Here is a 15466-nt window from a genome sequence, read left to right as displayed (position 1 = left end):
CAGTATACAAGATTAAGACTTTATTTTAAGCTATTGTGCAAACACCTCTATGTACACTATGCAAACACATGCAAATCAGGCCAAAAATATTTTTTGAAATAAAATTCATGAATTTTGTAGATGCTCGATTTTTAGAATATAGTTTGGTATTTTTCTGGTTCCAAGATGGCAAACCCCTTTGCTGAAAGAAGTACTTCTGGGGGAAAGAGGAGGAACTTCTGGTGGCAGAGGTGGAACTTTTGGTCACAAGATGGTGACCAGGGGCACCTGTCAAGGGGCGGGGCTACCCACACAGCTCTCAAAAGTTTGTCAAAATTCAGTAAGTGGCCCTCCAGCTGAAATAATTGCCTGACTTACCCTCTCCCCTTGTGGTCCCAGCAGCTGTCTGGGATCCATTTGTAAATGCAGAACAAGTCAAATCGAGGAACCTGGGTATAGGGTGGTACATGTGGCTTCACAACACCATTCCCCTCTCCCATCTTTGTGCAAGAGTGGCAGACTGGACATGTGAGAACAGGAATGTTTAAGCAAGTACTAAATGACTGAGCAGTAACTGGCATTACTGCACAGTCCCAATGCTGCATGGGTGTTTTCCCATGCTACTGTGCAGTAGCAATGAGCTACTGTGCAGTACGTCAACATCATGGTTTGTGTCTTCCAGTGCCACATTGCCATAACTGTGAGCTACAGAGACGTAGCTTGTCACTATGGCATAGCATAGCATCTCATGTAGATGCGCCCACTGCACAGTAATTTGCTTTAATCTCAAGTAAAATGTCTCATGTTCATGTGCCCAGTGTGCACCAAAGCTGGGCACCAAGGCAACATGGATGGCTCAGAGCAGTCCTAAACATAGGCAGAAGGAGGAAAAATTATTTAGCAGGGCTGAGTGCATGTGCCCCACCACTCCAGCACGTAAGTCTGTGGGGGAAGGGCCGGGTGGGAGGGTAAAGGACCAGGGGTCAGGGCAGGTAGATCAAAGCTCCAATGGTGAGGGAGAAAGTGGGGCATAGGTAGGAGCAGGACCTGGGATGAGTGGGGCCATGCCATGTGATGGGACAGGTGGAGGCCTAGGGGAAAAGATGCCCCCTCCCCCACGATCAGTGCATGGGGCAGAAACAGCTGCCACTGCACACTGGGCTTTAAGCCCCGTTGCCCCAAGAGCTACGCAATGCCATTTGCGTCCCTCGCAGGTGGGCAGGGGGCATGGCGCAGCTGCAGCAGGGAGCAAAGCCCGGTGCTCAGCGGTAGCTGCCACCGCCCGCACACAGATCAGGAGGCATGTGTCCCCTGGGCCTCCACTTGTCCCACCACTTGGCCTAGCTGGGGCCCCACTCATCCCAGCCCCTGCTCCTGCCTGTGTCCCTCTCCCTCTGTCATCACTGGGGCCTCGATCTGCCCCCCACAGTGGTGAGAGGGGGAGTAGAGCAGGGGCAGGCCCTGCACAGCCAGGCTGGGGTGCAGGATGGAGCTGTAAGTGGCTTGTCCAGGGTGCACCCAGTGTGGGGAGGTGGTGGCAGCTATCACCACTGCACACACCCCAGGAAGGCATGGGGGGGGGGGGGGTGCCCCAGGTCTGTGCATGGGGTGAGGGCAGGCTGCTGCTGCGGGCTGGGGATGGGCTCTTCCCTGTGGGGGGGCTGGGCCGCACTCTGCTCGGGATGGATGATGGTGGCTCTGGGAGTAGGGCTACAGGTGGGGGGCTACGGCAATTTTTGTGTGGTTATAGCCCCCCCCACATAGCTCTCCTCCTAGCACAACTGCCTCCCACCCCAAGCACAGCCTGGGCCAGTCCCCAGCTGCCCCTCTCCCCCCCGCTGGGAAGAGCCTGGCACAGTTCTGGTCCAAGCCCGCCTTGCCCCACACAGATCTTGGGCACATCTCCTCCATGCCCTCCTGGAGGGCATATAGCAGCAGGAGCCCCCCTCAAATGAGTTGCTTACGGCTCAGTCCTGTGCCCCACCCCAGCTGTACAGCACCTGCCCCAGCCCCCCATGCTGCTCCCAGGCTGTCTCAGTGCTGCTGTGAACTATGTGTTACCTCATGGGCTGTGCATGGGAGTGAGTGGGCAGGGCTGATTTCCCAGCTATGGTTTCAGGTCTGGTGGGGAAGTGGCATAGACATGGCTTGAGTCCTTTGGAGGGTAAAGCTTCCTCCCTTTGCAAACCTGCAGTGCCCAGGAACCTTCCATGAACATTATCCTCTGTTTGCACCCAACCATAGGTGGCAGGAAGGGGAGACGCTCTCCTCAAGGTAGAGCGGTGAGCCACCCAGGCTGACTCGGAAATACACTGAAGCATGCGCTTAACTTTGGAGGGGTAAAACTGAAGTAAGGAGGTACTGAAGGGGTCAGGCCCAACTTAAGGTGCATTAGAGTCTGGTGCTGAGGAACAGAAGGGGAGGGTCTTTTGAGATCTACTTGGAGGAAAACGGCTGGTTGCCTAAAGATAGATCATGCACCTGGGGCATCTGGAAGGCTGAGCAAACCTTGGCTGGGGTACATCTGTTAAACAGTTCAACAGCAAAGGGAATTCTTCTGCTAGAGAGGCCAGGCAGCTATGTTAGTCTGAAGTTCGGTGGAAGTCAGGGCAAGATGCACATTCAAGACTATGGTTCAGAGAGGCAAGAGCAGGGGTGGATCCAGGGGTGTACTGGTGCACTTCCACCCCTTTTGACTCCTGGCCTACCCAAAGTTTAGAGCCAACTGGCAGCGGCAGCAGCATTTCTACTCAGGCAGTTCTGAGGGAGTCCATTGACTTCATGGCTCATTATAATTGACCTGATCCCTACTAAACTTGTCATTCCCAGCTGTTAACAACCCTCTCTTCTTTTTAATGGCCTTATGTTCCACCAATCAAACTATCTTTTGTTCTGCCATTCTGCTCTCTGTCCACTGCTCCTGGTTACGAAGCTCCTTTTCCATAGCCCTGCAGGTTGTTTTTAACTCATTCCAAAGAAGTTACATTTGTTTTCACTTCAACCTTTACCTGCATAATACAGCCCTGGGCCCCCAGTGGATTAGTAAAGCTTCTAGTTTATTTTTAACTGGAGAAAAATATGCGTTGTTTAATATGGGATGGTGCTCCTGACCACCTGCACCCCCCTTTCTAAAATTCTAGGTCTGCCCATGGGCAAGCGCCTTCACAGGCAACAACCTGTTTGGTCAGATGCTAGGAGCAGACAATGAATGATAAATGGCTCACTCCCCAGCTTGATTACTGAAACATATTCCAAAATATGACACTCCTATGTATTATCACTCTCTTGATTGTCATCTGTTGTCACATGGGACTGTGCAGTGAAAGTCTCCATGACTTAGATTACCAATTTTATTATGGCAACATTTTGTCCAGTGTTTTGAGTGCCATTATATGGAAATGTCTTCCAAGTGTCCCAAGCCCACTCAGCTACCATAGCACTTTTCCCATCCCCTGAGTGAGTGCTAATTAAAGCAAGAATCTTCTTAGTTGGATGGCTTCTAGCCATTGCACAATGATACTTCAGTTATCTGAACTCTGGCTTCCACTCTATTTCATCTTTCAAAGACAACAGACCTCTCTAGTGAGCTCCTGTATTATAGATAGCTCCAACCAGAGAAGGAATATTATGTCATCCATAGAAGGAGCTAGTGCATTGGGACTCTGAAAACTTCTTTTAAAAACATTGACACAGCTTGGGAAAGACATTGTAAAACACAGTGCTTGGAATCTAGCTCATCAAAGGGTACTGGACAGGATGCTGATCTCACTTACACTGATGAAAATCAGGAGCAGCTGCAGTGAAGTCAACAGAGCAACAGTGTAAAGTCACTGTGTGGGGGGGAAGATGATGGAGAACCTCAAAAACCCAAGAATATCATTGCGCTGCAGGGCAGTGGGAGCAGAAGCAGCACAGTGCTGGTGAAAGATATTATAATTGGAGGTGTAAGGCCACCTCCCAATATGCAACTTACTGTCATAAGCAACCATTTTAAAGTGGACCTGTGTAGCTTCTGCGACACTTTGGTTAAACCTTTAACGAAGATGATATCTCAAATAAGTTATCAGCTTTTATTGTAATAAGTGTATTCCAGTGAAACCAAAATCACTGCATTCCTTAACCGGCCACACTGCATTGCTCAGGGCTTTACAATAGCTTACTGCAGTGATGCTCAGCCTTCTGGCCCTGCAGGCCAGATGAGTGGTGTGGGGTCAGTCTGCAGGACAAATCCCAGGAGAAGGATCAGTCTACGAGCTGGATCCGGCATGGGGTTAGTGCACGGGATCAGTGTGTGGATGTGATCTGGCATGCCAGCCTGGCCCCACGCGTCAGTTCTGGGAACAGTCTAACCCCATCTGCCAGCTGTGTGTGCCATGGTCTTACCCTGTATGCTGGATCAGGCCACAGAACAACCCCTGCACTGGCGATATCTGCTGCACAGGGCTATGTCATCTGGCCCGCAGAGTTCCCCACCGGGTCAGAAAGTGTAGCGGTGGGGGACTGGTGGCCATGTTAATTGCCATGGCTTTCAGAGCTGCTTTCAGAGCTGTGGCAATTAGTACTGCCACTGCTCCCCCACTGCCAAATTTCTGGATCCATGGGGAGTCTCAGGGGCTGGATGACATGGCCCTGCTGGCTAAAGGTTGAGTACCACTGGTTTGCTGCAAGAACATATCTGACAACCTGGCTAGCTAGAGGAGCTCTGCATTTCCCCTGATGGACTGCCCTGAAACTTTGCCTTGAGGCAGGAGTCAGGTGAGGACAGTAGAGCAAAACACTGAATTGAGGCTGTTGGGCAGAGAGGCCATTGAGACAGCAGGATGCTGACTCTCTACTGAGATGGAGAATGAGAACAAACTGCACTGCCTGTTCTGGGCACACTGCGCAGGTGATGTAACCCAATACTCTTCATGCAGGGAGCCATCCCTTCTTGGGCCACCTGTCGCATACACTGCAACCTACCACTCATCATCTTTTTCATCTGGAACAACCTTCACTGTTCAGGCACAGCCCCTGTGGGCAAGCCTCCTGTCCTCTCTGCTTCATTTGGTGCTCACTTTGAACCACTTTCGTTGTCCCCGTCAAATCCAGCTCTTGCTCTCAGTGGTATAAACCAGGACCTCCAGTGGAGACAGGCTGGAGTGAATCGGCCTCTGAGTGTTTCGAATCTGTGCCTCTGGGCAGAATTCTGATCTCTGGAGTAATGTTTGTGTTGGAACAAATGGAGATGTACAGGGCGCCTCTACACATGCAATTAGCACATAGCAATAAACTCTGGCACAGTTTGCACTGGAGCTTATGGCTCCCAGGTATAGTGTTTATATATGTGCCAGGGACCACAGCACATTGAACCAGGTCAGAGCTGCTTCACCCTGGCTCAACATGCTGCAGAGGGGCTGGCTAGGGCACGAGGGTGCTACAGTGCAGGGTTGGGCACGAGACAGCCCCTGCATTGTAGCACCCACACGCCCCAGCCAGCCCTGGTAGCTATCTACATGTGTACACTAAATGACTCCATTATAGGATAGTACTTGTCCCAGACAGTACTATCTTATAGGGATGAGCAAAACAGGCCCTATTTGATTCAGATTCTGTCCAAATCAGGGACAGTGATTCAGTTCCTTGATTTGGAACTTTGTCCCTGATTTGATTTGGCCAAATCCGAATCTGAAGATTTGATGCTGATTTGGAGAATCAGTGATTCAGCCATAGACACAGCTTTAAATGTTTTTCTACATACCTCGAGGTACCAGGTGGCTCATGAACACTGCGATGCTGGGGCAGATGGAGCTTCCCACAGGAGTGTGGGGAGGCCCCCGTATGCTTGGCGGTGAACCCAGAAGTGGACCAGAAATACTTCCAGTCCACTTCCAGGCCCCACCAGCTCAGTGATCAGCCACAGGGGGACCCTGGGTGCACCCCCCAGACTCAGGAGGCAACAGTCACCAAGCTGGGGGGATGCAGGGGGCCCCCCACGTGCTCCCCGGTGGGCCCGGAAGTGGACCAGAAGTGCAGTCCATTTCCAGGTCTGATGCCGAGCGCGCTGGGGAGCCCCCTGTGCTCCTGTGGGATACTCTATCTGCCCTAGCATTGCAGCAATCACAAGTCGCCTGGTACCCTGAGGTGTGTAGAAAAAACATTTAAAGCTGTGTCTATGTCCGAATCGCCAAATCTTTCCAAATCGATTCAGAGGGTTCTGATTTGATTCGGAGAGATTAAAGGGTCTCCTGATTCAATTTAGATTCGGAGATTCAGCCACTGAATTGGGCCAAATCTCTGCTGAATCGAATCAGTGACCGAAGCTTCACACAGCCCTACTATCTTACAGTGGAGTTAATTAATTTACTGCACCCTAATCCTGTGTAGGCGTAGAAAGTGCTGCTTTACTGCAGAGCTATTTAGTCAACTGCGCAGTAAAGTGCACATGTAGATGCACCCACACTGATCTAGCTGGGGGCAGAACCTGCTTTTGCCATCTGGACCTTCATGTTTCAGAGTCCCAGAATCTTTTAACGGCAAGGTAAAGCTGGTGTTTCTCTTTTTGATCTGGGAAGACCCATTGCAGCACAGGCAGCGGCAAAGGCTCTATTTTCATATCTACTCCAATTAGGTGTTAAGGCATGGACAACTGAGTGAATTGCAGTGAGGTAAAAGGAGCTGGAGACTTACTACATTTCAGCTGCTCTGTCCATGAGCCTGCTTTTATCTCATGAGAACTAAAAGCTAACTGTGGTAGCTTAGCCCTGGTTCACGAAGGGGTAGGTACGTTCCTGCAGCTTAGTTGCTACTTACCACAGGGTAAGAACAGGCCCATAGGAAGTTACCGGGAAGTCGCTGTCGTGCACCTCCTCCCCATCCACTTTTAAGTCCCCGCAATTTGCTTGCTTGCCAAAACCCCGATGCTGCATAATAACAGCTATCACAGCTTTTCACTAATGACTTTTTTTTAAAAGTCTCAGTTGAATCTTGCTGGTTCAGTGCTTATAGGACACTAATCTAGGATTTGGGACACCTGAGTTCAGGTCCTGTCCTGCCAGAGATTTCCTGAATAACCTGGGGTAAGTCGCTTGGTCTTCTCAAACCTTCATTTCTCCATCTGTGAAATGGGGGTCATAACACAGGATTACTATGAGAATAAATACATTACAAATAATAAGGTGCTTTGACACTGCGGTAAGGGGAGAGGGAGGCTGTACGGACCTCAAACAGACCTGATTCTTAGCAACAGAGCCCAGGAGTCCTGACTCCCAGACTTGTGCTTTATCTGCTAGACCACACTGCCCTTTGTCACACGGGATAGCTGAAAATTATCCACCTGATCACGTGTGACTTGATCCTGCAGAGAGTTTAGCGCCCTGGGCTGCTCCAGGAGCTTGGCTTCCCTATTGCAACTCACAGGCTTATGGTTAAAGACACCCATTAAGTCCTTTGCTTGGTTAAGGCTTTGTGGAAGGTCTTGCACCCAAGAAGCTAATTGGGAAAAACAGGCTTTCAGGAAAGAAAAAAAGATAGATAGAAGTCCATCTATAAGAAAAAAATCTTATATAGAAGTCTAAAATCTCTGCCTTTAAAAATAAGTGCAATGAACAAAGCAAAGAAATATCCTCATAAATCTGGAGCTATAATCCTGGGGTAATTCTAGAAGAGATCGGTTGGGTCCCGTGCTCTCAGCACGGTGACAACCAGAGGAAAGCCCGTGGGCACCACTGGGTCCAAAAAACTGCATTTACTAACTACTTGCAAACATTGGAGGCAGGCTGCATGCAGACAGCTGCTTTGACTGGATTCTGGTGACTGCTCCAAACACAGAATACAGTGAGCGCTGTTACAGGACAATTTAAGGAGATGCAACCCTTTTCCTACACACAATGGCTCGTGAAGACTAAAACTAAAACTTCTTCCTGTCATAAGGAGAGGAAAGAGCAAGCACATTTGGCTTTGCAAGAAAGACCTGACGGGGCCTGATTTCCATCTTGTGCAATTCCATCAGCCTGTAGCACATATCTGCTAAGCCTCTGTGCTTGCATATGCAAGCTAGGATAATTAAGATGTTTCTCTTTTTTTAGGGACTACATGGGATGGAGAATTCCTAGAGCAATACCAAATGTTTGAGTCTCATCCAAGGCAAAGCAGTAAAGTGGAAATGTGGTCCCTGAAGCAACAGGCGGCAAAAGAGCTATTTTGGGACAGCTCTAGCACGGACTCTGAGGACTGGAAAAGCGGGGAGAGAAAGCTGTATCACAGACCAGCGCTTGTGAGGACCAAGACAGAGAGAATCTCTCTCTTCGATGAGTTCTTTGATAAGCACTTCTAACCGCCAAGGGCCAGGATGGGACCATAGCCATCCCCTGGGACAGCAGTTATGTCACAAGGCTTTTAAACCCCCTAGCTGGATACGCTGAAGGTATTAATCAGGACTTATCCTGTGAAGTAAATGAGGTTTCTATGAGTATCTTAACAATGTGGAAATAACTACATGCAAAATCATGGATTTTTTTATAGTTCTGTTGCTGAACCAAAAGGTATCAGAGGGGAAAATTAGTTTGATTCAAACCAAAATGGATTTAATGGGGTTTTTTGGGCAAAACAAAATAACTGAGAAATCTCATTTGGGAACAACGCAGACCATTCTGTTTGACCCAAAATGAAATATTTTGTTTCCTATTTGGGTTATTAATCCTTTTTTTTTAGCCTTTTCTTTTTTAATTTAAATCCATTTTTAAATTAAATGTGTCACGGGAGGAGGAGGAGTGAAACGGTTTCATTCAGAAATGTATAAACAAAGCATATGCATATTTCTTAAAGGAACCATTCCAGCTGGGGAAAGGTCGCAACAAAATGTTTCTTTTACATTTTAAATTTTCCTTGTTTTTTTTTAAGCTGAAATTATTTACCGAATCTGAGCCAAACTCACAAATGGGTCCAGTCCCCCCTGAAGCTTGATTTTTCTGCAAATTCATTATTCATCAAAACAATATCTCACCGAGCTCTGGAGAGAACTTACCCTTCTCTTTAATAAGTCTCCGGGGACTCATGCTGCGAGGCTGAGTCTGCTTTATGGAGAAATACAAGGAATTCAAGTGCATATGACACTGCACTTGGCTTGAAGTGACTTATCATGCAGCTGCTTTAATAAGACTGCATGAGATAGGTAAGGGAATGCCATTGGCAAGGACTGAAAGGGCTACACCTGCAGTCCTGACACAGGCAAAGCACCTACCGACTTCAGCAGGAGCTTTGCCTGAGTTTGGATAGCGGGTGGGGTAGAAGTGCACTTTACAGACTAAATGAATCAAGGATACATAAGTTTTCATGAGCAACAGTTCACGTCCTCGGATGCTAAGAAGGGACATGCATTTGGATTGTCGGCTCAAGGGACCCAAGACTAAGAAGCATGGCTCCTTGCTTCTCTGCTTCCCTTCCAAGTAGCCCCTCGACCCCAACCTGCCTCCGATACGCCTTCCTCTTACAGAGGGGTGCACACAAGAGGAGCTGTGCAAGTCTGACCCTTACCGTGCCACTCGGTCACATAACTCTCATTAGTCCCTCTCCCCTCCCTCCTCTTGCTGGCAGGTCATCCAAGTAGCTCAAGTTCTGAAGGCCCCGGGCTTGATTTTGGTCATTTTAGCTGCATTTAGATTGGTGTCTAAGACAGCATCAGATGCACGACCTCTGCTTAGAAAAATATGAGGGTGGCATCACCACCTCCTCCATGTAGCAAGAGTCCAGCATAAGACTGAGGCTACACGATTTCAAGCAAGCACAACTAACTACCATTGCAGACATGTTCCACGCCCGCAGTTTGAGACCTCTGTTATTCTGCCTGTTAGGGCATTTATTTTATATCCGCTTACACTGTCCGTGTCCCTGTTTTCTCTGAGTGCTTTGCAAACTAATGAATGTATCCTTGCAGTGTGTTGTAGGTAGGTCAGTGTTGTTATTCCCTTGGGAAATTCAGATAGATGAAGGGGAAGGCAGAGATTTCCACAGAAGCCGAAGGTAGTTAGACACCAAGGCTGACTGGATTTCAGTGAGATCTGCTTCCTTGCGTCCCTTAGGCCCTTCTTGGAAATCCCAGCCTCACTGGCCTGCCCAGGATCATACGGAAAAGCTCTAGCAGAGCCTGAAATCAAACTCTTTCATCTTGATTTCCAGCCCAGGGCCATAACTGCATTCCCTGTGCAGTTCCCTGTGTCTGCTACGTATCCAGGGAACTGCATTCTTCAAGGAGACTATTGCTGTCGCTTCTGGACAAGTTCCTACCATGTATATAAATCCACAAACACTGAAATGGCAAGCAAACCACAAGAAGAAGCAGAAGAAGAACAACAAGATCAATTTTGGGATCGGCACTATATAAACAGTAAAGGTAGTTAGTGGCAAATGACTCTCCGCTTGCATTATATATTTAAGAAACATGCTTATGAATCCGTTCCAGATCTTGCATAACCACCATGTGCAGGAAAGCATTGCAAAGGCTTTGCATTTAATATTGAGTACAGACAGGAAAGGTCAATGATTTAATGGGCTGGAACAATTGATCTGGCACTTGACAATACACCTGTCCCCTGAATGATTGCCGCATATTTCCCTTCTGTGTTCCCATCTGTCAACAATTAAGCTATAATTGGTGGAAATGCCATCTATCCTGGATAGCGTCAACTCGTTTTCCAATAGTCAGGATGCCAGAATCTGAAAGTGCTGCAGATGGATATGAATACCTAAAACAGTCAATCCGTTTCATGTGTTTCATGGGAGGAAAAATGTATGATAACATTAATTTATACAAATTATTGTATGCGATACATACTTAATGATACAAAAGCATGGGTTTTTTTTCTCATTTGAGCGCTGCCAAATCCTTTGATACTAATGATCATTTCATTTTCATATGTACTGATTCAGTGTAACATTTAAAATGGCAGACTGCCGTTCATTTTACTCCCATGTCATCTAACAGCTTTCCAGGTACTGGGTATTAAAAATTCCCTTTATTACAAGGTGTTGAACATAGACTCTCCTACAAGTGAAGCAAAATAAAATGAAAGCAAGTCCGCTGAAGCTCAACAGTAAATTCTTTAAAGTAGCTTTTAGCTTTGAATAGATACAGGTTTCAGATGGTTGCTACTAGTCCCTAATTTTAACAGCATAATCATAGAATCATAGAAAATTGGGGGCGCGGGGAAGGGACCTCAGGAGGTCACATCTAGTCCAACCCCCTGCTCAAAGCAGGACCAGCCCCAGTGACATCATTTCAGCCAAGGCTTTGTCTAGCCAGGTCTTAAACACCTCCAAGGATGGAAACTCCACCACCCCTCTGAGTAACCTGTTCCTGTGCTTTACTATCTTTCTAGTGAGAAAGTTGGGTGTTGTATTTAAAGCCTTGCTGTGGGGCAAAGGTATTACTTATGTGTTCAATAAATTAGGATCCGACACCTGAGTAGTCTCACTGATCATTTTATTTCCTCTTAACTAAATTGAGTACGACAGAAATGCATCAGCACATGTGAAACAGCACTTATTTTTCTCTAGTTAAAAAGAAATTGGAAGCTTTATTAATATGCCAGGGGCTTAGAGATGGATTGAAGCAAATACAAACACATAGAACTTCACTGAAAGGGTTAAAAATGATCTTAAGGGCTGTGAGATAGGAGCTTCATGACCAGGAGCAGCTAACAGAGAACAGAATTGCAACACAAAGGACTGTTTGACAGGTGGAGCACGAAGAGCAGTAAAAAGAAGAGAAGGTCATTAACACATGTGGAATGAAGAGTTTAGTAGGGATCAGGTCAATTATAATGAGCCATGAAGTCAATGGACTCCCTCAGCACTGCCTGAGTAGAAATGCTGCTGCCACTGCTAGGCAGTTGGTTTGAAACTTTGGGTGTAGCAGGAATCAAAGTGGGAAGGAAGTGCACCAGTGCACACCCCACCCCCTGGCCCTGATCCGCCCCGTAAACCGAAGTACAATCTTAATGCTAAATTGGATGTAAACCCATTTGTGTAGTAAATAGCATTGCTAGCCAGCACTTGCAGGAAGGTATGAGGGGAACTTGCATCACTGAGCACTTCACTAAGTTTTTAATTGACCTTGTTGTTCTGGACAGATAACTTCTGTTCTATGATCTATTGTCATCATCTATTATTACATATGGATAACATTAGCTATTTGTGCCATGTACCATTTATACCTGGGAAATAAAGGTGAAGGGGAAGTTGTGATCTGTGGGGCAAAGGAAGCTTTCCACTTCTCTTTCAGTGGTCAACTTCATTAACAGAATTAGGCCCAACTAAGGCATTTGTTTTAGCGCGTACTTAGCTTGAACTGTGACTACTGCTTCCTCAGACCTGATGAAGGGCATTTGAAACCCAAAAGCTTGTCGGCCATCTCTCTCAACGAAACAAGTTACTGAAAAATATGATGTCCACTCACAGATCTGGCTTCTCTCCTATTCCTGGGCCATCATGGCAGCAACAGTACTTGTCTATGTATATTGGAAGTAATGGTGGTAGGTGTTGGCATGTGTTGATGTTTAACTGGCAATAATCACAAACGCCATGAATTGCAACGTGATTTGTGTTATCTGATGCTGCAGAACAATGTCTCCTAGGGTGACTGGTTACCAGACCAGCAGGAACCAGAGGAAAGATTTCACAGAGTAAAAAATAAATGTTTAACAGGTTAAAATGTATTTGTACACAGAGCCCATGTTGGGATGAGCTATAGGTAACACAGGACCTCTGGGGAATAATGTTACCGGTCTCTAAGACACTTCTACCAAACTCTGATTTTTGGAGGTTTATAATTTGACTGAGTTTGGGTGGATTTTCTTATATATTACAAGGGTAATTCTTGTGTTGCAAGTTTCCATGATCTCTTTGATCATTGACTGAACCAACCTACATTTCATATTTCAGAACAGACACATTGGTGCAGTGCTAGATGGACTACCCACAGGTGGTCTAGGAGGCTCCCATATGTTGTGGCCCCCAAGAAATTAAAAACTCAAAACCTGAGGTGAATATGGGGAGCAGAGTCACCTACGGGGCATGCAGAATTGTTGCTCGGCGTCACTGCCGATTAGTCATTGGAGACTGGAGATCGCTGCTCTCGACCTTCTTAACATGATCAAAATGACATCTTTCCCCTACATCATTCTCCGAAAAAGCAGACGTTTACCAAAACAAGACCCAGACACCTTCCTGATTATTTCCCAAGTCAAAATGGTTACTTTTGGGCAAAGCTATAAGCAATTGAAACCTGGGTTTTATAATGGGAAGTAGTCAACTTTAACCATAGACGTAGCATGTGTATTTTTATATGAATATGTAAAGGTTGTTTCAATGGGCCTTAAACCTGGGATGTTGTAGTATACCTTTCATTGTTATAGGAGATGAAAAATGGCTCAGCTGTGCTTGTAAAAGAAAGGAGATAAAAAAGTAAATCTGATTGAAGTCCGAAGCTGTGTCATAACTGCGGCTCACAAAACAGGCTGGATTAATGTGCTTTCCAAAACCGCCTGGGCTCTCTCCCGCAAAGGTACAGGTCTTGCCCTCTGTTTGCACTTCTAGGTACATATCAAGCCCTGAACACAGGGGAAACTACAAGGCACCATTACACTCCACAATCGAAAACAGATGTAGCCGTTATCATCAAAGGCTTGGCAAAGGAACCACAATGTGGTCACAAGCTTTATTAAACTTCTTATCTCAGCTGGGCCCTGGAAGGTGTGTGGTAGAACAACTGACCTTGCTGCAATCTACTTATCCTGAAAGCATAAAAGAAAAACAAAAATCAGAAACGCTGACCCGCACAGCTGTGTTTCAGGCTGTAAATGGAGATTAAAGTATTATCATCCCTTTGAAAAAGATTGGGCTTGGCAAGTGTACCTCAAATGGAGGTGACTTGTATGTAACCTCAAATCAAGCAGAGATACCTCAGGCCTCAACGTGTCAGCCTCTGGCACGGGATCAACACTGACTAAGCCCTCTGGATTTCCAGCTTCCTTAAAATAACTGCAGCGCAGGGATAGGCAATTGTGTTTGGTTTCCCAGGATGAATGAAAAGGCTTTGAGGGATCAACCAACGGCATGCCATCAGGGGAGTCAAAGGAAGTTGCTGGAGGTTAGGAAAGCAGCCTGATCCAGGAAGTTCCCCTTCTCTTTCAAAACGTTGGCATGGCATCTTCTATAGAAGGGCAGGAAACAGGTTGTTAAGCTGCTAGATAGAAATTGCTTGATAATGCCCTGCCTTCGAAGGCTTCTCTAAATCTAGTCCAAGCTTGTGCTATGTATATCTACTTCAGTTCGTTTATAAGGTGCAAATCTGCTTCTACTTGACTTCACACGATGGCTCTAAGCCTATCCCGACCACGCGGTTGGTCCAATAAGATATCACCCCAAGAAATCCTTACCTCTCACTCGATAACATGGGCTGTGAACTGCCCTGCCCCTACTCAATGTGCACGCCTATATGTATGCGTGTGCACACACCTGCAACCATTTGTGTAACCAATTTAGAGCAAGGAAAACAACTTTGCCCTTGGCATCCACTATTTCTACACCCAACCTCCCACATCCCACAACTCCACGCCCCAAGCCCTGCACCCCAACCCCAAGATCTGTCCTCTTCCCTCCAGCCCCACCCCCCACCCCAAGCTGACTCTTATTCTCAAATTACTGGAGCTTCACGCACCCTGACTTCTGGGTCAGAGGTCTTGAAAGAGAAGGGGAACTTCCTGGATACTGCCATTTTCCTGACTCTGCTAAATTTCCAGCAACTTCCTGTGACTCCCTGGATGGTGCTGTTGCTTGATTTCATTTGTCCTGGGAAACAAACTATCAAACTTTCTCCTGGTGCTACCTGGCAGCTCCGTGAGGGTTCTCTCTTTTCCATCCCCTAACGTTGCAGCCATTAGAGGAAGACAAGGGAGCGGACATGGTGGTATTCACAGAAGGGCCAGGTGTTAAGGGATGTGGCTCTTGGCCCTTCCTGTTCTCCTCTCTCCACCGTCCAAACATCCTCTCTGCTGCTGAGGGGAGGAGAAGACAGCTCTGACTGGTGCCTCTTACTCCCAACTCTGTGCAGTGGTGCAGTGGGATAGGACCAACATTACCCTTTCTGCCAGGAAGGATTGAACCCTTGGGAGGATGCAGTGGAGAGCAGACCTAAGCACAGGGATTCCACCTATGACCGGTCTTCATATATCACCAGACATTCATGCAAGAGCCAGCAACAGTCTTGTCCTATTTGTACCTACAGTGCAGCAATGCAGTTGGTGGCCTGTGGCAATATCTCATTAGGGCCCAAGCTATTGTGCTGCTTGCTCCCATCCCAATCAATGGGATTCTGGCTTGAAGAGAGTGCAGCCAAGTTCTGACCTATCTCAACCTTCACTTTGCCATTAGTTTCCCACTCTGAATTCCCTTGTGATACCCAGCAAAGACGCTCTGTTGGGGCTATTTCCATCCTGACAGGGAGGAGGGA

The 15466-nt window shown here is 47.0% G+C and overlaps 1 protein-coding gene across 1 annotated transcript in view; it reads left to right on the top strand.

The window, feature by feature from the left end:
- CCDC198 (coiled-coil domain containing 198) overlaps window positions 1-13400 on the top strand; it is a 36229-nt gene extending 22829 nt beyond the window's left edge. Inside the window, exon 6 of the mRNA XM_090034271.1 lies at window positions 8046-13400. Within this exon, the coding sequence (XP_089890397.1) occupies window positions 8046-8293 (248 nt within the window). The 3' untranslated portion in view covers window positions 8294-13400. The remainder of the gene's footprint in view (window positions 1-8045) is intronic.
- The last annotated feature ends 2066 nt before the right edge of the window (window positions 13401-15466 follow it).

This window comes from Crocodylus siamensis, chromosome 2 (assembly GCF_052110815.1).
Source record: "Crocodylus siamensis isolate JL-2025a chromosome 2, ASM5211081v1, whole genome shotgun sequence".
Classification (NCBI taxonomy): domain Eukaryota; kingdom Metazoa; phylum Chordata; order Crocodylia; family Crocodylidae; genus Crocodylus; species Crocodylus siamensis.
This window is presented reverse-complemented; position numbering and strand designations above follow the sequence as displayed.